Here is a 23,895-nt window from a genome sequence, read left to right as displayed (position 1 = left end):
CAGAGTACCAGGGGCTTGTGGGAGTCCTGCCAGGCTTTGCACTGAGCAGTTTTGCCTGGCAGAGGGAGAAGGGATCCAACTCCAACCTAGATCTTGTGTCTAAAGGGTGGGCAGAGCCACAGAGGGGAGAGGACTTGCCCAAGGTCATACAGTTAAACTAGAGACATGTGTGCGCATACATGTGCTTAAAGTTTCCATCGCAGTCTGGTATCCAAAAGCTGAACACATCCATGCACTCAGCAACCAATCAAGAAACAGAATCGTGATCGTTCCCCGGAAGATCATTCCCCTCAGACCTCCTTCCACTCACCACTTCCCCGAGGACGCCAGGACCCTGACTTCTAACTGCACAGAGAAATGTCACCTGGTTTTTGAACTTTATGACAGTGGAATCGTACAGCAGTATTCTTTTGCGTGTCCCTTTATCTCTTGATATTACATTTGTGAGATTCATCCATCTCGTGGTGTGTGGTTGTAGACGTTTGTTTTCACTGCTGTGCAGCATCCGTTGTGTGAATGTATCACAATGTATTTATCCATTCTACCAGGGGTGGACATTTAGCTCTTTCCAGTTTGGGGGCTTCGGTAAATTGTGCTGCAGTGACATTCCAGCATGCGTCTTTGGTGGACACACGTTGGCATCTCTGTTGGGTGCACCTGGGGGTGGAGTTGCCGGGTCTCCTCTGTGTTGTGACATTAGTTCTCAGACCAAGTGTATCCAAGTTTAAGTCTTTTCACATCTCCCAGATCCCTGGGCTGGAAGCTTCGTGCCCAGAATATGGAAGTAAAGGCTGGGAGGAGACCTCTGAGAACCCCTGGGAACTGACCCTGATTCAGTTCACATCCCAGGTCTCATTGTCCTGTCTCCCGATTTCTTTCATGGCCTTGGATTAAACTGATTTGCGTGGAGAGACCCAAAGTAGGGATTTGGAAGAGCCCCAAGTCTACACTGTGTGTTTAAAAATCCTGATCCTGCAAGAGATGCCCCCTCAAATGACACCCCCACCCCACGCGGGGGGCAGCCCTGCAGAAAACCTCCCAGGTGCCAGCGTTTCTACTCAGGGGAAGATGGGGGTCGGGAGGTGGGGGGCAGTTGTGAAGGGGTCTGGGGAGGGACTGGAGGTGACAGTGTGGGGTGGGTCGTTAGATAACATTTATTCTGGCAGGGCGGGTGGGGGTTAGTGCAGTCCCAGGGCAGAACCAGGAGAAGGAAACCCACTGAGGGTTAGAGGAAAAAAAAAAGGTAGAATAAAATTTTAGAAAGAAAAATCCTTCATTGGTTCATAAAACCATTTGAGCCCAAATGGGAAAATAATCTCTCCTCTCCTTACCTGTCAAGCCTGTGGGGGGATGTGGCTGGGGAGGGTCAGGGAGAAGGGTTTTCTCCAAAAGGAGGAGGACCTCCCACAGCCTTGTATGGACCGTGGCCTCCCTGGGGAGGCTCTGCTGTCCCCTCTGGGCCAGTTCCTATTTCGTGATGAAGTTCTCCAGTTTGGGGATAGAAATGTGACAGACATCTCATTCTATATTCTGCACACTCATCTTAAGATTCAGGGGAGAAGGAGGCTGCACGGAGAATTATAACTCGGGGGAGGCCTAACCTAATTCCCTCTTGCTGCAGTTGGGCCTGGCCTGGGCCTTGAGGGAGGGTTTTTTTGCGCGTGCGCCCTCACCAGTACCCTCCCCCCCAACTCCTTCCCAGCCCGGTCGGTCCTCCCTGCCTCCTGCCTCCGCTTCTCTCCTCCTGTCCTAAGACTGACTTGCTTCCTTCCTCATGGCAGGGGGTGTGAAGTTGAGTCTGAGGCCTCCTTCCCAACGTTGCTGCACGTTTCCCACAGCCTGTGAGGCTGTTCCTGGCTCTCTGTCCTGTCTTGAAGTAGAGATCGGAGGCTGTTTCTAGGGAGAAGGGCTGCATGTGTCTGCCCTGAGGTTCCCCTGTGGACTGGCCCTGCCAGGCCTCCCGGCCCCCAGCCAGGATTTGAACCTGGGGAGCATCAGAGACAGATTTCCTTGCTCTGTGGCTCTCTGGCCCTGGACCTCAGTGCTGAGGGGCTCTGGGGCTCCTCTTTCAGAGGCTGGCGCTGGGTGGGTGGGCCAGGGCTGCCCTCGGCTCCCGCGCTGCCCAGAGCTCCCGTGGCCGCAGCTGGTTTCCGCGGTGGCTGTGTGCAGAGAGATGAGAGTGTGCGTTTCTCCAGCTGCGCAAACCCCGAGTCACACCCCCCATCTCCAGGCCCGGGGAGGTCTCTTCGCTCTGGCAAGATGGTGGCTCCTTCAATTTCCAGGAACCAGTGGGAGAGGGTGGGAATGCGGACAAGAGAGGGGACAAGAGGGGGAACAAGGCGGAGATGGGGCCTCGGTGGATGAGCACCCGCCGTCGGTAAACGTGGGGACTGTGGGGGACCGTTTGTGTCCCTCAGCATCCAGTCTTTCCTTATTTATATGGAAATAGGGAGGCAACATGTGTGAGTATTGCTGGGGCCTCACATTAAAAACATTTCAATTTAGCTGTCACGGAGAACGGTGAGGCGACTCGGGGCAAGACACGTCAGGAGGTTGCTCTGCTGGCAGTCCCGGCCGGCGTGTCGCGCGGGGAGGGCTGGCCGGCCGGCCGGACTGGCTGTGCATGGCCTGCCTCCTTCCTGGGGACCCACCTCCTGCCTTGTCCAGGGCAGAAAATGTGCTGAGGGCCCTGGAGCTCCTCGGGAGGTGATGGTTGTGGGGGTCGGGGGGTGTCTTCGGAGGTCTCAGGAGCTTCCAGAGTCCTGCACTGTCTGCGGATGATGCGAGTGGCCCTGAGCCCCAGGTGCCGGGATGGGCTCTGCCTGTGGTCTCGGTCTGGCCTGATGGAGGTGGCCTTGCAGACCCACCTGAGGGGGGCGCTGTCTCCTCAGCCCTGCCATAAGCCCTCCGGTCTTCTGGGATTATTCATCCTGGCGTAACGCCCCGCAACCCCGAAGGGGGATCCGGAACCCCCGATGTCTCCGAGGACTCTCAGGGGCTTGTGTTTCCCTGGTCCCCTCCTGCTCTGATCTCCTGCTTCTGTTGAGTTATCCTCTCCTACCTCCTCTGTGTCCCGCATGTTGACCTGGTGGGAAGGACACCCTGTCCCCCTAAGCCCCCACACAGAGGCGGGGTAAGGTGGGGGGCTCGGACCACCGCTCAGCACAGCGGGCAGATGAGAGTTCCCTCTTGCCCCCCTGCCTTCCGGAGACCCCCTGCCCTTCCCCGCTGGTCATCCCTGCTGAGAGCTCCCCCTGTCCTGCTCAGCCCCTCTGGCTGCCCTGCCTCTGTGTCCCAGAGCCTCATTCTCTCTCCTTGTCTCCAGGCTGAGCGGGAAGCTCGTCTTCCTACTTGAATATGCAGAGTCATTTAGCTTTCTCTTTGTCTCATTGCTCTGGGCATCAGACTCTGCTCAGGCCCACCCAGGGGTTTAGCAAAACAAAACTGAGCTCTCTCTCTGAGGAGATTCTGCCCACTTTTACACTTTCAGGGGACCACTTCTTTCCTTCCCCATTACCCTAGTCTCTGGAGGCAATTAGGGGGAGACCCAGCCTGGAGACCCTTGGGGCTCAGTAAGTCAGACCCTCGCATTTTACAGTAGGGGACACTGAGGCCCAGGGAAGGAAAGTGACAACCCCCCACCCGGTCAGGGCAGGTCGGGGCTGGAGCGGAGACTTCCTGACTCCCACTCCCACCTGCCCCAGGCCACGGGGTTGCCCCCGGGCTCCACCCACTTCTGCCCGGCTCTTGGGGTCGCTGCAGCTCTGGGCCAGATCTCACAGTTTTTGGCTTCATCTGCTACTCTGCAGCTTTTGAAAGGGGACAAGGAGCACGGGGGAGGGGGGCAGCTTTGTCAGTGACGTCTGCGGGCAGTGAGCTCAGAGGGGAAAAGGAAGCTTGGGATGGGCCTGGAGAGAGGGCAGCAGGGTGACAGGGCAGGAGCCAGGCCTGCAGCATTGCGGGGAACACAGTGCCACCCCAGAAGCCGTGACGTAGCTCAGCAGCCCTGGAGTGCTGTGTCTGCAAGTCCGAGCTGTGCTGGGTCCAGTCAGGCCTGAGCGCACAGCCGGGGAACCTCGCTTAACAGGCCCTGGCTTGAGAGTGTTTCTGGCCATGGTCTCACTCTCCTTTTTTCATCCTGCTCTTTTGGGGAAGGGGCCTCCCCAGACTGAGCTCTGAGCCATCAGGGAAGCCCAGTGAGGCTGGGCAGGCTGTGCACTGCACAACTCCAAGTCATCCATCAGGCGGCCCACAACACAGACAGTTCCCCTCGGGCTGTGCAAAGCGACGACCAGGTCAGATCGTCTGATGTGCTCCCATGGGAACTCCCCTCTTGTCTTACTCGGTGCTCTGAGCACTGGTTGAAAGTCAGGTGTCACGTTTGGATGATGGGCTTGGGTAGGGGTCTCCAGATGAGTGTGATTTGGAAGAGTCAACCGTTGCTCCCAGCTCTGTGGGGTTGAAAGAGAGAAGGAGCTATTTATATCTTGATGATTGGCTAACTGATCGAGGCTGTGAGTGAGTGAGGAGGGGCCGAGTGGCGGGAAAGACCTCAGTTTGCTTCATTTAACACTGTGGTGAAATTTCCTGATCCCATCTGAAAAATCCACCCTGTTATCAGAGAGGGGAAAGTGGAAAGACCGTTAGCTATTTTAGCTACTCAGGTGACAGCAGGTGGACAGTGTGTCCTTCCTTCCTTCTGATGCCCATTTTGTCCAGCGCCCGACCCACCCTCTGTCTGCTCTCCTACCCTTGGCCCCTCTTCCTCCCCATTCATGTCCACCCTTTTCTTCGGAGCCAGGGACCCAGGCTCTTTGAGGAGCCTGTAGCTCCTCGCTGCTCTGGATTTGATGCCCAGCTGTGAGTGAGCCCCCCAGGTCCCCGTGGCCTCCCTTCTGACCTCAGGCGGGCTCAGCTGGCAGGGGAGCCCAGCCAGGAGTTGACTTCATGTGAGAAAGTGGCGACAACCACTGGAATGGGCCTGGAGCCAGGGGATCTGGGGGACAAGCAAAGCAGAAAGGTCACGAGCAGCAGCCTCTCTAGCCTCCCCCTCCCCCACTCAGTCCCAAGCAGGGAGCAGAGACCAGCCCCCTCATGCCCTCCCCTCCCTCCTCCCCATCTCTGCCTCTGGTTCCCTGTGGCCTGCCCTGCTCTCTCCTGCCTCGCCACCCACCCCCAACCCCCTGCCACCTTGAGCCTGGGCTGCAGATGGGGGCATGGGGTTATTGCCTTGAGCTGGGGATAGGGAGGCTGAGAGTGTCACAGTGACTCCCTTGGCCACGCTGGGGGTTGGCTGCAGAGGCAGGAGAGAGCGCAGGTGTCCACTCCAGCCACTCTGCCGCCCACGGCAGGTGCCACCCCTGGGAGCAGCTCTCAAGTAGTGACTGGCCGGAGGTGGTGTGGACGTGCCCAGCCCCCTCAGGAAAATCTGGGGCTGGTTCTACACCTGCTGGTTTTCCCAGGTTGACAAAGCACCCTCTCTGGGCTATCTCCCCTTCCCTGGTCACCTCCCACTTCCCTTCACTTCCCAAATAATGATTTGCCCTCTGCCCTTGTCTCAGGATCTGCTTCTAGGGAGCCCCACCCCAGGCACCACCCCCCACCCTGGCAGCCTGGGGGGTCCCCTGGAAGCATCCGGGTCTCCCTGGACAGCTCATTTGCTAAGAGTGACTCAGAGTCCGGCCCCTGGGGTTTGCAGGCAGCCTGCTTGGGGATTGCAGTGCCTGGAACTGAGTACCTGTGGATGGTTTGGAGGGGCTGTTTTAAACCTTCACAAGATTTAATGGAAAAGGAAGACAAGGGCTGCTCTCTCACACTGACACGTACGGTGCTAATGATCGGGAACGATTAGAAAGGAAATTGTGGAACGTCGCAGGCTGGCTAATGGGATCTTGTTTGAAGCACCTCGTTTTCATTTAATTTTATTCTTCACAAGGTCCCCCAGCCGCTCAGCCCTGGAGTTGATCTTTGGGAACCCAAAGACCGGCTTGAGAGTCAGGACGAATTCATAATGGTTTCCTGGGGTGGGGTGTAGGGGAGTGGGTGGGGAAGGGGGTGGCCGGGGCTCTGCACCCCTTGAATACAGACTCACAGTCTCTCTCGTGCATCTGAGCCACTTGGGGAGCAAGCAGGGTGCAGGGTCCTGGGCCCCACCCCCTAGAGCCTTGAATCGGCAGATCTAGACCAGGGCCCTGGAGTCTGACCAGGAGACTCAGGTGCAGGTGGATGGTCGACCACACTTTTAGAAACCCTGAGCCACAATTTGTCTGGAACTTGCTCTAAGGGGCTTGGGGTTCCTGTCCCATTGCTGGGCTTTCCCTGTCTTCCACAGACCTGAGATTATGTCTAAAGCTCGATTTTGGAGGCAACAAAAACCGAGGTCCAGAGAGGTTAAAGATTATCCCAAGGTCACACAGTTGGGGGGCGGTGGGCAGGGCTGGCCCAGGCTCTCTGGATTCCTGTCCTGCAGGGGCGTGGGGTGGGGCGGGCTCACTCTCCTGGCCCCTTCTCTTCCTAGGAAGATGGGAGTGGGAAGGTCTAAGGCCAGAGACCAAGCGGTTTCAGGTGGCCTCCGGGCTGCCTGGGCCGCGCCTGACTGCCCACGCTCTGCCTGCAGTGATGGGTGGGCCGGAGTCCCGCGGCGTCCTCCGCAAGATGAGCGACCTGTTGGAGCTGATGGCAAAACGCATGGACACGCTGGCCAGACTGGAGAACAGCAGCGAGCTGCACCGGGCTGCCGGCAACGGGCACTTTGCTGTGGACAGGTAAGGGGGACCCGGGAGGGAGAGGGGCATCCGGAGTCGGGGAGGGGTGGTACCCCGCTGTGTGCTGGGCCCAGGATGCAGCCTCAAAATGCATTTTACACACACACACACACACACACACACACACACTAAATGCACAGTGTGGGGTTTTTACAACTCTTCGCTAAGTGGTTTCCTATTGTGTCCGTGCTGCACCTGCCTTTATTTTTTTTTTAAATGGAGGAACTGGGGATTGAACCCAGGACCTCGTGCACGCTGAGCACCTGCTCTACATGAAGCTATGCCCTCCCCACTGCACCAGCTTTTTCTCCTCACCGTGACGATTTTGAGCTCTGTGTCCATGGGCATGTGTGGATGTGCACGTGGATGTGATGGCCACAGTGATTGTGCGTCCTCCATTCGTGGTCCTAGGCCATCTTTGCAAGAAGGATTTCCTGATTTATTCATTTTAAATATCCCCCTACTGAGCTCAGAATGTGCAAAGTTCCCCCAAGAGTTTGTGCTGCTGTCTCCTGTGCCTCCTCAAGTCCCCCGACTTGAGGAACCCCAGAGAACGAGGGGGTGTGACATTAGGGCCACCTCAGTGGGGAGTCCCGGCCCCCAGGCGTGGAGTGGGGAGACTTGGATCCCACCCACCCCAAGGAGACAGGCTGCACTTCACCTTTTAGGTACTGGGTTCTTTATGAGGTGGAGTTGCTCAGTGTGTTCTAACTGCTGACACATACGTTGGAAACCCACACTTCTACATAATTTGGGAAAAGCTATACCTCAGCCAGTGCGATTTGCTAAAATGTTCTCCTGCTAAAAAATGCATTTGAAATCCACACTTTTAGACAATTTGGGAAAAGCTATACCTTGGCCAGTGTGTGTGATGCAAAAGCCAAAGCTCCAGGCATTTCTGAAGTTTGCTGTTGGGTAAAATCAAAAGAAAGTGACGGCAGGGAGTCCTGCTCATTGAGGGGCGCTGGCTGGCCTGAGGAAGTAACATGTGTTTGAGGGGCCCCACCTGGGTGGGTTCTGAAGCACAGCCCACCCCCTCGGTCTGGTGGGGGCTCCTTTGCCCCTTAGGCTGCCTGGGCTGGGCTGCTGGCCGTCGGTCCCACCTCAGACAGGCCTTGCTGGTTGAATGTTCTAGATGGCCAGTCTGGTCAGCCCACGTTGGCATCCCTGTCCTAGCGGGTGTCATTTCCTGGAAGCTCACCTTATTGTGTTACGGCCATAACCTCGTCAATCCCACAGCCGCCTTACGAGGGGCTTTAATCCCTGTCCCATAGAGGAGGAAGCTGAGGCACAGAGATGTTCAGGAACTTGCTCAAAGCTGCACAGCTGCTAAGAACCTGGGCCTGGTTCCAGAGATCACCTTTCTAACCACTGCGCTCTGGATGGACGTTCATTCAACATGTGGCTTGGTGGGGGTTAGTTTTTATCCCTTTGCAAGACTTTTCATATCAATGAACTCACAACTCAGGGGGGAAAATCCTTTGTTAGACCTTCGCTCTGATTTTTTGGTTTTTCCCAGTCCTGGAGCCTGGGAGTAAAGCCCATGCAGATGTGTAGTGCTCAGCGCTGAGTCTCGCTCCTGCTGGGAGCTCTTCACCTGGGGGAAGTCAGGGCCCCTGGGTGGGCAGCTCGGCCGTGTGCTGGGTCCCCGGTTAGATGCTCTCTCACCCTCCAGGGACTGAGCATCTGACAGGAGATTAGATCTGTCTGCTTATGAAATACATGTTGGCACTGCCCCAGGCGCTGAGCACACGGTGATAAGCCTTGTCCTCCTTCCTGCGGGGCAGGCAGACAGTAACTGAGGAAAAGAAGTAAATGATACTGAGCCATGCTCCGAAGGGTTAGTGTGTGGGTGACTGGGAAAGGGGCTATTCAGACAGGGGGGTCTGGCAGGGCACTTCGGGGCTGGTGATATTTGAGCTCAATTCTGAATGATGGGAAGGAGCCAGCCACATGAGGAGCTGGGAGTGGAGAATTTGAGGTAGCGAGAGTAGTATGTGCAAAGGCCCTGGGGTGGGAACAAGCTTGTTGTGTGGGAGAAAGGAACCAATATGAAGGCCAACCAGGTGGAGCATGGTAGGGAACCAGAGAGGTCAGCGGGGCATGTGGCACAGGGCTTGGTCAGCTATGGTAAGGAGCATGGGACATTATTCTTAGAACTGTGCAAAGTTGCTGGATTAGTGGGTGGCAAGAGGGGAAGCAGAGAAGCCAGCGGCGGGACAAGAGGATGGAGGCAAAGGTGCTGGGTTCCCCTGGACCCCCCTGAGGCATGAGACCATCTCCATGTGCAAAGGTCCATCCTCTCCAATGCTGCTGGGTCCCCTCTGATTCAGCCCCTCACCCCCTCATCCTTTACACTTTCCCGGCTGCCCCCAGCTGTGCTCCCACCTGCCTGGGCTGTAGACCCAGCCTCTGTCCACGGGTCTGTTCCCCAGGGGGAGGGCAGAGGCCCCAGCTGGCTCTCTGCTGAGCATCCAGCTGGAGGCAGCTGAGTTGCGGGTCAGGCGCACCGGTGCTCTGGGCCTGCCTTCTTGGGCTGAGAGTGCTGCTACCAGCACTTTCGGTGTCTCTCTGGTTTCTTCCAGTCTTGGCCTTCCCTCCCTCCCCTTTTCTGCCCTTCATCTCCTCCAGAGGAGGGGGGAGCATGCAGCACCTCCCAGCTCCATCCCAGGAAATAGCAACAATCCATCATGACCAGCAGAGCCCGTCAAGCCCCACAGGCAGAGCCATCAATTTCAGGGATACTGTTGCTCCTGGTTTCAGGGAGCGTAATGGTGGGTGTGTCCAGGGCAGGCCGAAGCTGCTTGCTCCCCCTTCCCATGTGCACAAACATTGCAGCCCCCTGCCCCACCCTCACCCCACCCCGGGTTGTCCACCCTGGAGCTGGCAGGCAAGACCCACACACTGCTGTGTTTCCAGCAAACCCTTAGTTACCTGCACTTGGATTTCTCACTTTGAAATGATCAGTGGCTTAAAAAGAACAAACTCCACTGCCCTCCTCCTGCCCTTCTGGAAGCTTCTGGGCTGTGCCTCCTACTCGTGGCTAGACTGTCCTCAGGGAAGGCAAATTTGCCTTTTTTAGCCTAGGAAAACATCATTAGGATTATTTGCAGATTGGTTGCAAATGGCATCACATTCTGTATCCCGAAACCAAATAGACATTATCTCTGAATTTTTCATATGGCTTCCCTGCAGCAGCAAAGAGGGCTGGAATTTGAGGGTGTCTGCATTCAAGTCAGTCGTGTGTGTTGAGCGCCTACTGTGTGCAGAGTCTAGACTGGAGGGCTGGGAATGGGTGGAGAAGACACAGGCGACTGAAGTCAGAGCTCTGTCCTCGAAGAGTGTCCGACCCTCTTAGGGAGAGGGAGCCAGCACCCGGTTCCTGCGCACAGCCAGGGAATCATAACAAACAGGCCTGCAGTGGAAGTCACAGCACCGCCAGCCCGCCCGGCCTGCTGCACAGCGGCTCCCAGTGAATCAGCCCCTGGGGGTGTGGGGCACAGACCTCGGTCTGAATCCCGGCTGCTGACTGCTGGGTGACCCAGGGCACGTCATGTGACGTCTCTGAGCCTCAGTTTCCTCATCTGTCAGTTAACACTGATGGAGGGGAGAGCCACCTGGCCCTGTGCCTGGCACTTAGAAGGGCAGCTGTGTCCCTTCCTGGCTCTGTGAGCAGAGAAGTGGGGGGGGGGGGCAGCCAGGTTGGGGGAGGGCCTAGAAGCCCTTCGGAGGAGGGGGAGTTTCAGATGACGCTGGAAGGAAGGGACATTTTGGCAAGGGAGACAGAGGTGGTGGGTCCAGACCAAGGGAATGAGCTAAAACACCTGCAAGACCTAGACTTGCACTGATGGAGGGTGACGGGGGAGGAGGGGTGGCCTGCCCCCCACCAGGCTGGAGGTCATGGAGGGAGTGGTGGGCATGCATTCCTGTTTCGCTTCTGTATCCTCAGCCCCAAGAGCAGCAGTTTGCATGATCTTGAGCTGAAGAAGTAGTTGTTGAAGGAAGAAAGGAAAGGAGAGAGAGGAAGGAAAGAAGGGTAGTTTGGGGCTCCTTGGGCACTCCATTCAGTGTGAACCTGAGTTGCTGGAAATGAGCCGCCGTGCTCAGCTGACGAGGTGGAAGCCATGTGCTTCCCGCCAGCCTCACCCTGGACGACGGGGGCCTCAGTTCCCATGCTGCACTCTGGGTGGTTGGACCATTTGGGAGTCTGGAGTTATTCCTGTGCTGCCCTGGGGGTGGCCAGCTGCTGGGTGGTGGAGAATCACAGACACGGTTACAGCCTTGGACCTGGCTGTTTCTTTCCGGGAGTCTGTCTTCGGGGATAGAAATCTTAACCTTTATGATCGTCTTGGTCATTGCAGCCTTTTTCATAGTATCAAACACTTTGAGCAACAATTTAAATGATTAGACAAATATGGCCACTCTGCTGGGTGGGGTTCGTGTCGGGGATGTGCTGAGATTTTTTGTGGTAAGTGAAAATGTGAAAAAGCAGGTTACATAACTATGAACAGTTGGATTCCAAGTGTGAATTCAATATATAGATAAATAAAAGGCAGGTGTAGAAAATCAATAAAAATGCAATGGAGCAGAAGAGATGGCAGAAAGGAGATGCATTAAAATTCTTGTGTGTGGGCAATGAGGTTTTTTTCCCAATTTTTTTTTAAAGCTTTATTTAAAAACTCAGGAATAGACTTTCCCCACCGCCTCTGCGCTGGCAGGGCCAGGTGGCCCAGGAGAGTAGCTTCCTGGGGGTCCGTGTGAGCGTAGGGAGCAGGGAAAGGGGTGTTCTACCTGTTAAGATGACTTGGGGCTCAATTTAAGACATGCCTCATGTCTCTCCGGCTCTGTGCTGGGCCCAGCTTCTGGATTTGCCCCCTTTTAACAGGACAGATCTGGGAGCTTGTCTGGCTCCAGGGCAGGAGAGAGGCCAGACTGGTGGGGAGAGGTTGCCGCTGGCTGAGAAGGTCACTCCAGGACAGACGCCTATTAAGTGTGACATAAATGTGAACAGTTTAATGTCCCTTAAAAAAAAAAAAACCCACAACACAGCCAAACAAACAAAGAAAAAACATCTCTACCAAAGACAAAGATTCTCAGCGTCCAATTATATGCCATTTGTAAGACAGGCCTAAAAACGACTCAGAAATTAAAAATAAAAGGAAATGTGTCCAGAACACACAAACGGAAAGGAAGTTAGGATGGCAATGTTTATAACCAAACAAAGCAGAACGGGATGCAAAAGAACATTTAGCTTAACACGACGTTGTAAACTGACTATACTTCAATTAAAAAAAACCCAAACAAACAAAAAAGACAGTAGGAAAAGGGTCAATACAGTATGGATACACATGATGGAATAAAGTGTAACCACTAAAAATTATATTTTAAAAAGTATTTAATGAATGGCAGCGTATTCACATATAGACAAAATAAAAGAGGCGATACTAGGCGTACACAGCGGGATCTTGATGTGTCTTATACAAAATAAACATGAGATTTTTTTTTTTAAAAAACCCTCCAGGAGAAGGCTGGGCCCTGGGCTGGGGTCAGGGGCTCTGTCCCCTTCAGTCTGGCTTTGCCCCACCCACGGGACACCAGCCCCTTCCCCAGTGATGAAGCCACACGCTTACTCCAGCTCTGTTCCTGTCAGTGATGGAATGATAGCCCTCTGATATCACGTGTGTGTGTGCATGTGTGTGTGTTTATGTTTCCTGGGGAAGGGCAGGCAGATCCTTGGTCCTCTCTTTGGAGCACCCAAGCATCAAGGTCCCTGGACAGGAGTGAGGAGCGGGCGGAAGCAGAGGGGGAGAGCAGTAAAAATGCAGGGAAGGCTGGACGCCAGGGTGGAGGCTTCCTGTGTCCCGTGCGGTGTGTGTGAGAGGTAGACAGACAGACCGACGGACCCAGAGAGAACACACCTCTGGTCTGTGGTGCTCGTGTTTCTGGCTGTAGTGTGTCTTGGTGCACGTGTCTGCTGGCACCTGTGAGCGGGAGTCTCTGTTTTAAAAGGCAAGCGATCAGTTTCACAATAAAAGAACAACTCCCAGCCAGCACGCGGGCCAGCTGCGCAGAAATCAATACCCCGTTAATTGAATGCAACCCTCATACATCATGGGAGGAACTCGAAATTAAACCTCCCTCCCGAGGCTTCCTGGAGAGCTCGTTCAAGGGGCCGGGGGAGTGAGGGCTGGAATCAGTGAGGGCCTCACTGGGCTGGGAGGAGGGGGCTGAGCCTCCAGGGGGTGACTTTTGGAGACCTGGCCTGAAGGGAGGTGATACCTGGAGCCTGTGTCCTGGGGAGGAAGTGGCTCCTGGCTCCCTGCTGGAGCCAGAGTTCCCCGCTTGACTCTGGCCCATGGCTCCTGGCCTTGGGTGGGGGAGGGAGCCGGGCATCCTGTGGCCAGGGGGTGGCCGTTTGATTGCTCCTTCGGGAGGCCCTGAGCCAGTGCTTGGAGGCTGGCTGCACCAGGGTCCTCCTTGGAGGTGGGCCAGCTCCAGGAAGCCACTGTGCACGAGCCAGAGGGACTGGTGCTCAGTCTGTGGGTGTGAGAGAGGGAGGCTCAGATAGCTGTTCAAGAGCTTAGAGAACCGTGGACACTTGAAACACCCCTGGGCTTTGGGAGGGGGGTGGGTGGGTGACCAGGGGCCTGGCTTGGCCTTCTTTTACTTTCTGAGTTAAAATGGGTCGTTTTGCTGGGATGCCTAGCGCTTAGTCTGTGTTCAGAAAATGCACAGGGGCCCAGGTCTCACACCTCCAGTGCGTTGCATTCAGTTATTTTGCAAATGCAGCAGGAAGGGGCGGGGCGGCACAGAGCCCCTGCCCTGTCCGTCATTTGCTCTCCTCTGGGCCAGTTTCAGAGCTGACTGAAGTGGCAGTGATAATAATTAATGATGGTAATAATAACGACCACCCCTGTTGGGTACAGATTGTGAACTTTGACCTTGGCCAGCCGCGCAATGAAGAAAATCCGATTCAGGTCTGTGATGGACACATCTGAGGGAACTGGGCTCACAAGGAAAAAGGACTGGCCCAGGTCTTAGAGCTGGAGGGGGCTGGGCCAACCTGCCTGGTGGTGCTGACAGCCTGGCAAGCATGTGACTGCCACATTTGTGGGGGGATGGGGTGGGATCTTTGCCCAGCTGGGAGGATGGCGGGCCCCTTCGGGCTGATGTGATAATGCAGAATGTCCCCAGCTTTTCTGCCCTGGCCTGGTACCTAAAGATTATAAGCTGGGGCCGGAGAACCTCACCCCTGTTGCTGGGGTGCCCGTGGCTTGGGAATAACCTTCTGCTGCAGGAGTGAGTGCAAGGCCAGGGCCAAACTTGCCTCCGCCAGGAGCCCAGGCTCTTAGTCCAGGGCCTGGAGGGGGACGCAGCAAAGCTGATCTCCTGGTCAAACACAGTTTAACCAATAGCAACATTATATTTTATGACTGTGTTGGCATAAAAGCTACTGTATTAACATCGCATATTAAAACATTTTCTGTGACCTACCATTTTTTCCTGATGTTTAAAGAAATTGACACATTTTCACGGACCCCCTAAAAGCACCGTGGGCCCTGGCACTGCACCTCCCAGGCCTGATGGAGAGGCCGGCCCTGCCGCCGCCCCAACCCGACGGTGACAGCACCGTCCGCTGCAGGCAGCTGCACGCTGTCTCCCCAGTCCAGCCCCGACTCTCTCTCTTTTCCACAGGAGCATTTCCCAGGTCGTAGATGTGCTGTGGCTTGAAGCCTCACGACGTCTACTTTTATTGTCATTTTTTATAAAAGCTTCCTGGGGAGAGACACCTCATCATATATTATTTGAAAATAGAATGTGCTGCACAAATGCTAAGTCCAGTGTAATAATAGTGATGCCGAGCACTTCTGCTCTGAACAAGTTGAACTTGTTACATCAGACAGATGCCATCTGCGCTGTTTTGGAGCCCGTGCTGGCGGTGTGCTTTATGCAAAAAAAAAAAAAAAAAAAAAGAAGCTTATCTTATGAGAATTGCTGAATCCCCCAGAAAGAGAAGTGCTTTGCTCTTGTAGTTGGACTTAGGAGACTTCCTCTTGGGGATGGGGTGACCACTGTAGGTAGGGAGTGAAAGCATCTCGAACATTTATGGAGCGCCTACTGTATGCTGAGCACTTTACAGTCAGTCTCATGTTTAATCCTTGCAATTAATCACTGTGAGGTAATTGAGATTATTCAGATTTTATATGAGCTGACCTGGCAGCTCAGGGAGGTTAGGTAACTTGCCCAAGGTCACACAGCTCTCCGGTGGAGCTAGGATTTGACCCTAGGACCTCTGACTCAGAGGCCTTTTCTCTTTCCAGTAAATCAGGTAGAGAGTCATGGATTCAGGGCTTGAGAAGTCAAGGGTGTTTCCCTTCCCACCCCATCCCACCCTGCCACCCCTGCCCCTACCCCCAACCCTATGATTCTTCATTTCCCATGAGAGTAGCAGTAGAATAAGAAGCAGGGGTTAGAAAGATGTTCTAATACGGGCAGCAGAAGCTGGGCTTGCGCGCTCTCTCTTTTTTTCTAATGGAGGTACTAGGGATTGAACCCAGGACCTTGTGCATGCTAGGCACATGCTCTGCCGCTGACCTAGCTCTACCCCTGCCCTGCCCTGGACTCTCTTTTTGTAACGAATTAAAAACTGTTTCCCTCAGCCTGCAAATGCTGATTGTATTGGTTTCCTAGGACTGCCCTAAAAATGCCCACAGACCAGGTGTCTTAAAACAACAGAAATTTGTTTCCTCTCAGGTCTGGTACACAGTCTAGGTACCAATAGGGCCTCGTTACTGCTGAAGTCTCTGGGGGAGGCTGCGTCCTCTCCTCTTCTGGCTTCTGGTGACTTGATGTGTCCCTGGCTTGGGGATCAAGCATCACTTGCATCACTCTGCCTCTGTCGCCACAGGGCCATTCTCTCCTAGGTGTCTTCACCCAGCCTACTTATAAGGACCCCAGTAACTGAACTCAGGACCAGCCTATTCCGTCTGACCTCCTCTTAACCAGTTACATCTGCAGTGACCCTATTTCCAAATAAGGTCACAGTCTGAGTTTCCAGGTAGATGTGCATTTTGCGGGGGACACTATTCAACCCAACACAGTGATGGAGCCCTGGGTATGTGGCCCATGCTGGGAAGTGCCAGGTTCCACATACAAAATTGTATCCCTGTCCTTAAGGACTCAGGACTCCTTTGTGTGTAGGTTAATTAGGTTTATTTATTTATTCATTTTTTTTAATGGAGGTACTGGGGATTGAACCCAGGACCTTGTGCATGCTAAGCATGCGCTCTACCGCTGATCTGTACCCTCCCCCATCTTCCATTTTAAAAGATGAGGACTGGAGGCACAGAGAAGCTAAGTGACTTGCCCACGGTCACACAGTTCACAAGAGGCAGAACTTTGGCTCATCTCCTGGTGTGTTACTGTAAATCGGAGACGAGCTGACTGTTCTCTTCCAGACAGCCTCCCTGGATGATCTAAGGCCAAGGAGAAATATTGCCACTTTTTCCTGCCTGAGGACTTTTTGAGCAAAAGAAGCATCGTCTTACATCTTTGCTTGTTCTTATTTGTAATTTTACAGAAAGCTGTTGAGGGCTGAATTGTGTCCTCAAAAGGGATATGTTGGTCTCCTAACCCCCAACCTGTGAACGTGATCTTATTTTGGAAATAGGGTCTTGGCAGATATAATCAAATTAAGATGAGGTCATACTGGATCAGGGTGGGTCCTAATCCAGTGATTGGTGTCCCTATAAGAAGAAGAAATTTGGACACACACAGAAGAAGGCCAAGGGAAGACAGAGGCTGAGACTGGGGTGATGTATCTACCAGCCCAGAACCACCAAGGGTCACTGGTCCCCACCAGAGGCTGGGTCAGATTCTCCCTAAGAGACTCCAGGAGGAACCAACCCTGTTGACTGCTTGATTTCAGACTCCTGGCATCCAGAAGTGTGAGAGAATAAATCTGTGTTGTTTTAAGCCCCTGGGGTTGTGGTAATTTGTTAGAGCAGCCACAGGAACTGAATGAAAGGCAGTGCTACTTTCTGTTGGAGTTGGGAGAGCGTTGACTGGACTGTGTGTGCACGTGCGTGTGCACATGCGTGTGCATGTGTGGCGAGCTCGTCTCCCCCTTCCATCACCTCTGTTTTGTCCCCACCTCCACCTCCATGTCTCCGGCACCTGTCTCCTTTCTCAGTGGACGGGGCCACGCCCTGCCTTTCCTTATGGAAAGTGGAGGTGGGGGGCAGGGAGGCCCGAGGGGGAGGTGGCCGAGGAAGGACACCACTGTGCTTTCTCTGGTGGGAGGTGGGGTTTACAGACCCCGGAGAAGCCCAGGTTGGAAAAACCCTTCTTCATCTAATTCTCATGATGTGCGGCAGTAAAGACCCTGTCCTTGTCAGGGGATAAATGGAGCTTAAACGGGGCCTGCAAAGCCACGGAGGTGGTGAGAATCAAAGAAACGGAACAATTGTGTTCGGAAAAAGCAGGCAGCTTCCTGGAGAAAGGCCCCCGGACCCTTCCTTGCTGAGACCCAGGTGCCAGCAGAGCGGGGTCTCCCTCAGCGCCAGTTTTCGCAGTGAGATAAGTGCTGCGGGGGGTGCCTGGTAACCTTCCCCGCAGGGGGAGTGGCTGTCCACCCCAGGGAGTACATTCTTCCCCGATAAGGGCGATGTGAGCATTGATGGTGGGCTGGAGGCTATGATGTCTGTGGCAGTAAACTCGTTTAAGATCCTGGGAAGAATTCATTCTCAGGAAACTCAACAATAATTTACTAGAGGTTTAATAGTTGGCAAGTCCCCAGGCTGCTTTGGGTGGAATTTATTTTGGCAAGCTACAGCCCCACTGGGAGAAGATAGAGAAACAGATTCAGGGTAGCTGGCTGTGCCCAGGAAAAGGGCCTCCATCACCCGGGGGGTCCCTGGACAGATCCCTGGCTGGCTCTTGAATGGAGTTCCTCTGCCTGTGTCAGCCTTGGGCACTGCCCTTCACACACGTGCAGACACGCCGGGCACGTGCAGATGTGGGCTTTCCCAGCTGTGTATCACGTGTGCGCAGGGATGGTTAGCGTGCCCCTCCGGCCCAGGCTGGGGCAGCAGCAGCTCCATGTCCTGGCCCGGCTTTCCCCGTCGCTGCGTTTCCACTTGGCACAGGGTGGCATTTGGGTGCTGGGGGCCCTGGCGTCCCGCTGCCTTTGCTTGCAGGCTGAGGCCCTCCTGGGAAGGCCGCCAAGGCGGGCTCACCCCTGGCTTCTCCCACGTAGGTCCCCTGCTGGGGCCGGCCTCATGGAGCGGATCCAGGCCATCGCCCAGAACGTCTCGGACATCGCCGTGAAGGTGGACCAGATTCTGCGGCACAGCCTCCTGCTGCACAGCAAGGGTGGGGGCCGGGGGCACCCCTCTACCCCCGGGAGGCCAGTGTCCGGGGTGGGACATCCAGGTCCTGATTTCTCCCAACAGTGGGCAGCTACCCTGGCTCCTCAGGGCCCTTCAAGCTCTCAGCGGGGTGCCTCAGGGCTCACCCCACCCTTACCAGGCTTGAGGACAGACGTCCCTGGGGGTCACCCTCCATTGTGGGGGATGTGGGGAGCATCAGGCTGGGAGGCCCTACCTCTGCCCCCTCCAAAAAGTCCAGAGTACATTTGCGTGAGTGTCTGAGGGCTGCTCATCCAGGCAGTTGGTCCAGAGCCATTCAGGCCAGCTCCTCACTGGTTCTGAACTCCCTAAGGAGTGGGGGTGGTGGCAGAGGGGGCAATCTGGTGGGGGGCCTTTCGAGTGGGGAAACTCAAGCCGAAGGCAGCGTGTGTTCCTGCATTACTCCCCCCTACCCCAAACCAGCCCACTCCTCACGCTTTCTCTGCCTGGCTCCTCCCTGGGCCCAGGGCCACAGCAAGTTGGCCTTCTCTCCCAGCAGTGTCTGAAGGCCGGCGGGACCAGTGTGAGGCGCCCAGTGACCCCAAGTTCCCGGACTGCTCTGGGAAGGTGGAGGTGAGGCCCGGGCTGAGGGTGGGGTGGGGCCCATGCCCCAGACTAGCTCAGGGATTCTGCTCCTGGCAGGGAAATCCACTCTGAAGGGCCTCCAGACCCTGCCCCTGGCACTGGCTGGCGGAGGCCAGCCTCAGGGAAACCACTTCTCTGCTTGGGCCATCTGCCCTCATTCTGTCTCCCATCCCTCCTGGACTACCTGCACTGAGAGAGCCCCTCCCATCCCACCTCCAGGGCCCCACCTCTGGCTGCGCAGTCAGTCCATCTGGGGAGCCAGTCCACAGGCATCAGAGCCAGCCCCGCGCTGGTTCTGAACTCCCTAAGAGGGCAGGGCAGTGGCACGGCAGATCCCTTCTGGGGACCCTGTGGGGGTCACTGTGGATGGGTCCTGCCCAGTCCTCAGCTCTTGCCCCCTTGGAGGCTGCTCTCTGACCTTGGCTTCAGCTGAACTCTGCTCTTGTTGCCAGTAGGGAACAAAGGAAGAGGGAGTCCAGCCAGGCACCAAGCTGCTGCACTTCTGTTTGCCCCAGAGCTTTGCCCTCATGTGTCTTGACCTGGCCTCCTTCTCGGGGACCTCCTCTGCCTGGGCCTGGGAGGTGGTGGTCTTGCCTGGCCTTCCCTGAGCTTCTCAGCGACCAGGACGCAGGGCCGGGTCCTAAGGCCCCAGTCTGGTCTCTCTTCTCTGTGTCTGACCTTGCTGCATCTTTAGGGCAGGCCCCCAGACACCCTGTCCTGGGGACCTCAGGGTCCCCAGGGGCATGCATGCAGGGTTGCTCAGCGAGGGTGCCTGTGGGGCTGGCGCTGGCTCCCTGGCCCAGGCTGGCCCTCTCCGCAGTGGATGCGTGCCCGCTGGACCTCTGACCCCTGCTACGCCTTCTTCGGGGTGGATGGCACCGAGTGTTCCTTCCTCATCTACCTCAGTGAGGTCGAGTGGTTCTGCCCCCCGCTGCCCTGGAGGAACCAGACGGCCACCCAGAGGGCCCCCAAGCCCCTCCCCAAAGTCCAGGTAGGCGTGGGAGGTGGGTGGACTGACCAGCAAGGGGCTGGTGTCGGGTCATGCTTGGGGGACAGCAGGAGGAGCTCTTTGCCCCCAGGAAGATGGGACCAGCCTGCTCTGCCTGGTGGGCGGGCTGGTCCTTGCCCGCCAGCCTGCGGGCGCCTGTCCCAACTTCTGCGGGATGCTGTGGCACTGAGCTGCCCTGAGGGGCGGGCTGGGGCCCTGGAGGAGTCCCCTTAATGGGCTGGAATAATGGTAATAATGGCTGTCACTTACTGAGGGCTTCCTGTGTGCCAGACACTTTATTTGTACTTAAATCTCCTAGCAGTCTTTGTGCGATCATATTTAATAGATGACGGCTCTGAGGCCTGGAAAGTTAACGTCTTCCAGACCTGCAGGTACTCTGGCTACACTGAAAGGCAGCCTGGCTTCCTTGACCCCTTCCTCACTGCCTCCTTGTAGCAGCTGGGGTCCTGGGCACCGAGCAGATGGGCTCGGGACAGGTGGCTGATTGGAGCTGGGCTGGGAGAGGCCAACTTGGCTGGGGAGTGAGTGTTGGGGGTTGAGAACAGTGCTCCCTGACTGTGGGGGCCTCTTAGAAAGAGCGGGAGAAGCTAGAACAGGCCCAGCCTCATGGGGAAGGTGCGGGCCCTTGTGCCAGGGCCGTGGGTGGTGGTGGTGGCCTGTCTGCTGGCTGGAGGGTTAGAGAACTGAGGTCTGGACCCCGCCTCCAGGCAGTTTTCCGGAGCAATCTGTCCCACCTCCTGGAGCTCATGGGCAGCGGGAAGGAGTCTCTAATCTTCATGAAGAAACGGACCAAGAGGCTCACGGCCCAGTGGGCACTGGCTGCCCAGCGCCTGGCGCAGAAGCTCGGGGGCGTCCGGAGGGACCAGAAGCAGGTACCGTATCCTCTCTGTGCACCTGAGGAGCTGAGCTCAGAATGCTTAGGAAGGGAGCTCAGGGCCTCAGGCTTCCAAGTGGACACCAGGTCTACCCTTAAAAAAGTTTTATTAAATTTATTTGAGTTTGAGCCAGGGGCTGGGGAAGGCAGAGTCAGAATAGTTACATGTGGTAGCCCTGGCCCTTTCCAAGTTTGGGGCAGAATGACACCCCTCTCCCCCTTAGGAGTTCCACATCCTGTAGACATTTTGTTCTTTTCAGACAGAAAGTCATGGCATTTGCCTGGAATGTTGGGAATAATGTAACCCATTTGGTGCAGTTTGTTAATTCATCTGTCTGTCCATCCATCCATCCATCCGTCCATCCATCCAATAAATATTTAGCTGACTTTCTCATCACCCTGTTTGTTTCTTTCAGAGTCCTTATCATTTCATGAAATTCTCTCTTGTCTGTGTTTACTGCTGAATACCCCTTCCATGGGAATGTAAGCGCCTTGGGGGCAGGGTGTGGCTGTCTTGTTCACCTGTATCTCCAGTGGTCACTCTGCCTCTTGGTCCCTCTGCTGTGCTCTGGTGCCAGAAAGCTCCTTTCCAGGCACAGGCAGGAGACAGTGTCTTCTGCTGGCCGGGGCTCCCTGGGGGTGTCCAGGCCGGGGGCTGCTGCTTCTCCACGCTGACCCACTGTGCTCCCCCAACCCTGCCCAGATCCTTGTCCACATCGGCTTCCTGACGGAGGAATCTGGGGACGTGTTCAGCCCGCGGGTGCTGAAGGGCGGGCCTCTGGGGGAGATGGTGCAGTGGGCAGACATCCTGGCTGCTCTGTATGTCCTGGGCCACGGCCTGCGGATCACAGTGTCCCTGAAGGAGCTGCAGAGGTGAGTGCCGGATGGGAGGAGGGAAGGTAGGGGAGCCCTGCCCTCCTGCTACTGTCAGAGAGTGACATTCCTAATTTCCTCCTCCACCTGCTCCCTCTGCTTCCCACCCCCTCCTCCCCGACCCTGATGCCTGGCCATGTTTGGGATGCACCAAGGGAGCATATTTGTGGAGTGCTGTTCAAACAGCGTCCCGTTCTCCATCTAGGGGCTAACGGGGGCCTTGGTGTTTGTGCTCAGGGGCTGACGAATGTTGGCTTGTGGAGCTGAGCCACATACAGATGGGGTCCCCTCTGCCTGCCGTCCTGGTGGGCTTGGTGCAGCCTCAGGGGACCTCTTCTGGAACTGGGCTCCTTCCTGAGCCTATTCTGGGGTCTAGGGATCAGGAAGACCTGGAGGGTGGTGAAGTGGGCCACCCTTTCATGAGTGTTTGCCTTTCCAGGGTCCCTCTTATGCTGTTGGAGGTGGGAGAGTGGTGATGAGGGTTGTAGCATCGTGTGTCCACATGTGCGAGTATGATTAGGTTTATTTTTAACCACTATATCTGTGGGCTGTAGAAATATATAAGCTTTTTCTTCTTTTATTTATTAAGATTGATTCAATGATATTTGATACATACAAAAATATACATGCTGTATGTTATGAAGCCCAAGGGTGGAGTGGTCTTCCATGGTCGCCATGAGAGTATTACCTACCAGGTCGCTCGCATCTGCCTGGGGGCTCCTTGTCTCGCCCACCCCTCTGCCTCCCCCCGCCCCACTGCCCCAGGAAACTGGGAACATGGATTCTGTGTTTATCATTCCTTTGCTTTTTGTTTTTTAAGTAGTTTGTTTCACAAATTCATGGATCCATGAACAACGCATGGTTTTAGTTTTATTTGGGTTTGGTTTGAGCCTTGTAAGAATGGCATCTACTCTGCAGTCTCTAAGGCTGGCTTTCTTTGCCTGTTGTTAGGTTTCAAAGATTCATCCATGTTGCCTGTAGCTCCATCTCATTCATGTTCATCACTGAATGACATTCCATTGTGTGAATGCGCCATAATCATGTATCGGTGTCTCCTGTCTGTGGGCATTTTCCCATGTTTTTACAAGTTATTTTGAAGGATGCTGTGGTGGACCTTTTGGTACATGTCACCTGGTGTGCCTGGGTCAGAGTTTCTCTTGGGTGTGGACTGAGTTTTTCCCTTGAGATAGACTTAGGTGCACAATTGCTGGGACTTAGTTGGAGTGTCTGAAAATTTAGCTTGACACAAAAATGCCACCTGTTTTCCTAAGTGACTGCACCAGTTCAGTCCTGCCATGTACTGGCTCCCAGGGGGCCACTTTCTCACCCACAGTTAGTGTTGCTGGGCTTCCTCACTGGGGGTGCGAAGTTGTACCATGACATCTCGTTAGGGTCTTACCTTGCACTCTTTGTGGCTTGTCTTGGTCATTTCTTTATGGTGTTTTGTTTTGTTTTAGGAACAGAAGGTCTTCATTTTAGTTTTTTTTTTTTTTTTTTTTTTTTTTTTTTTTTTTTTTTTTTTGGAAAGGGCATTGGAGGTAGCTAGGTTTTATTTGTTTTTTTGATGGATGTACTGGGGATTGAACCCAGGGCCTCTTGCATGCTAAGCGTGCGCTCTGCCACTTGAACTGTCTCCCCCAGGTCTTCATTTTAATGTAATTAAAGGTATCAAATATTTTCTTTATGCCTTGGGATTTTTGTTGTGCTTGGTGAATTTCTGTTCCTTTTTTGGGATGAGATTGCCCTAACTGGCTGTAGAGGCATTGGGAAGCACATCCCAGGTGGGGGCAGCGAGTTCTGGGGGCCACCTTGAAATAGCACTTCCGCCCCATCTGGTTGAATGTCACCTGAGTGGGAAGGAGCTAGGCTGGGAGCTGTCCCCGAGAGCTGGTGCTGAACCACCAAACTAGCTGCCCGGTGCTGGGAGAGGGAACCGGCACGCCCCTCACACTGGCGCTCGCCCTGTGGCATTTTGTTGTCAGACAAGCTGTTGCCCTTGTGTGGGCCACTTCAGAGCTGGGGGTGCCTTCTCGCTGCCCGCCAGGGCACACTGCTGCTCGCTGTGCTATGCCCACTCCCTGCTGCCTCTGAACAGAGCTCAGGAGATGCAGAGCAGAACACTGCAGAGGCAGCTAACATTGCAAAGGATGAAAAGACACCTCTCTCCCTGGCCTCAAAGCTTCCTAGGGGAAAGTCAGATGGGGCAGAGATGGGGAGGAGGCAGGAGAAAGGGACCTGATGTGTGGGAAGCCATAGAAGTCTCAGGCAAATTAGGATGACATAGCTGGTGGCTGTGGGAAGCCAGACCGGCCTCAGGCAGAACAACAAGCAAAGGACTGGTGGCCCCTATTCCCTGGGTCTCCAGAAATGCCCAGGGTGCAG

The 23,895-nt window shown here is 55.1% G+C and overlaps 1 protein-coding gene across 1 annotated transcript in view; it reads left to right on the top strand.

Annotated features, from left to right (window-relative positions):
- MGAT5B (alpha-1,6-mannosylglycoprotein 6-beta-N-acetylglucosaminyltransferase B) overlaps positions 1-23,895 on the top strand; it is a 65,808-nt gene that overhangs the window by 6,230 nt on the left and 35,683 nt on the right. The window contains 6 exon segments of the mRNA XM_032456748.1: positions 6,617-6,764; positions 18,022-18,137; positions 18,672-18,745; positions 19,578-19,748; positions 20,474-20,638; positions 21,344-21,513. Coding sequence (XP_032312639.1) covers positions 6,617-6,764; positions 18,022-18,137; positions 18,672-18,745; positions 19,578-19,748; positions 20,474-20,638; positions 21,344-21,513 — 844 coding nt within the window.

Source organism: Camelus ferus, chromosome 16 (genome assembly GCF_009834535.1).
Source record: "Camelus ferus isolate YT-003-E chromosome 16, BCGSAC_Cfer_1.0, whole genome shotgun sequence".
Taxonomy (NCBI): domain Eukaryota; kingdom Metazoa; phylum Chordata; class Mammalia; order Artiodactyla; family Camelidae; genus Camelus; species Camelus ferus.
The sequence above is the reverse complement of the archived record's forward strand: the minus strand, read 5'-3'. Positions and strand labels throughout refer to the sequence as shown.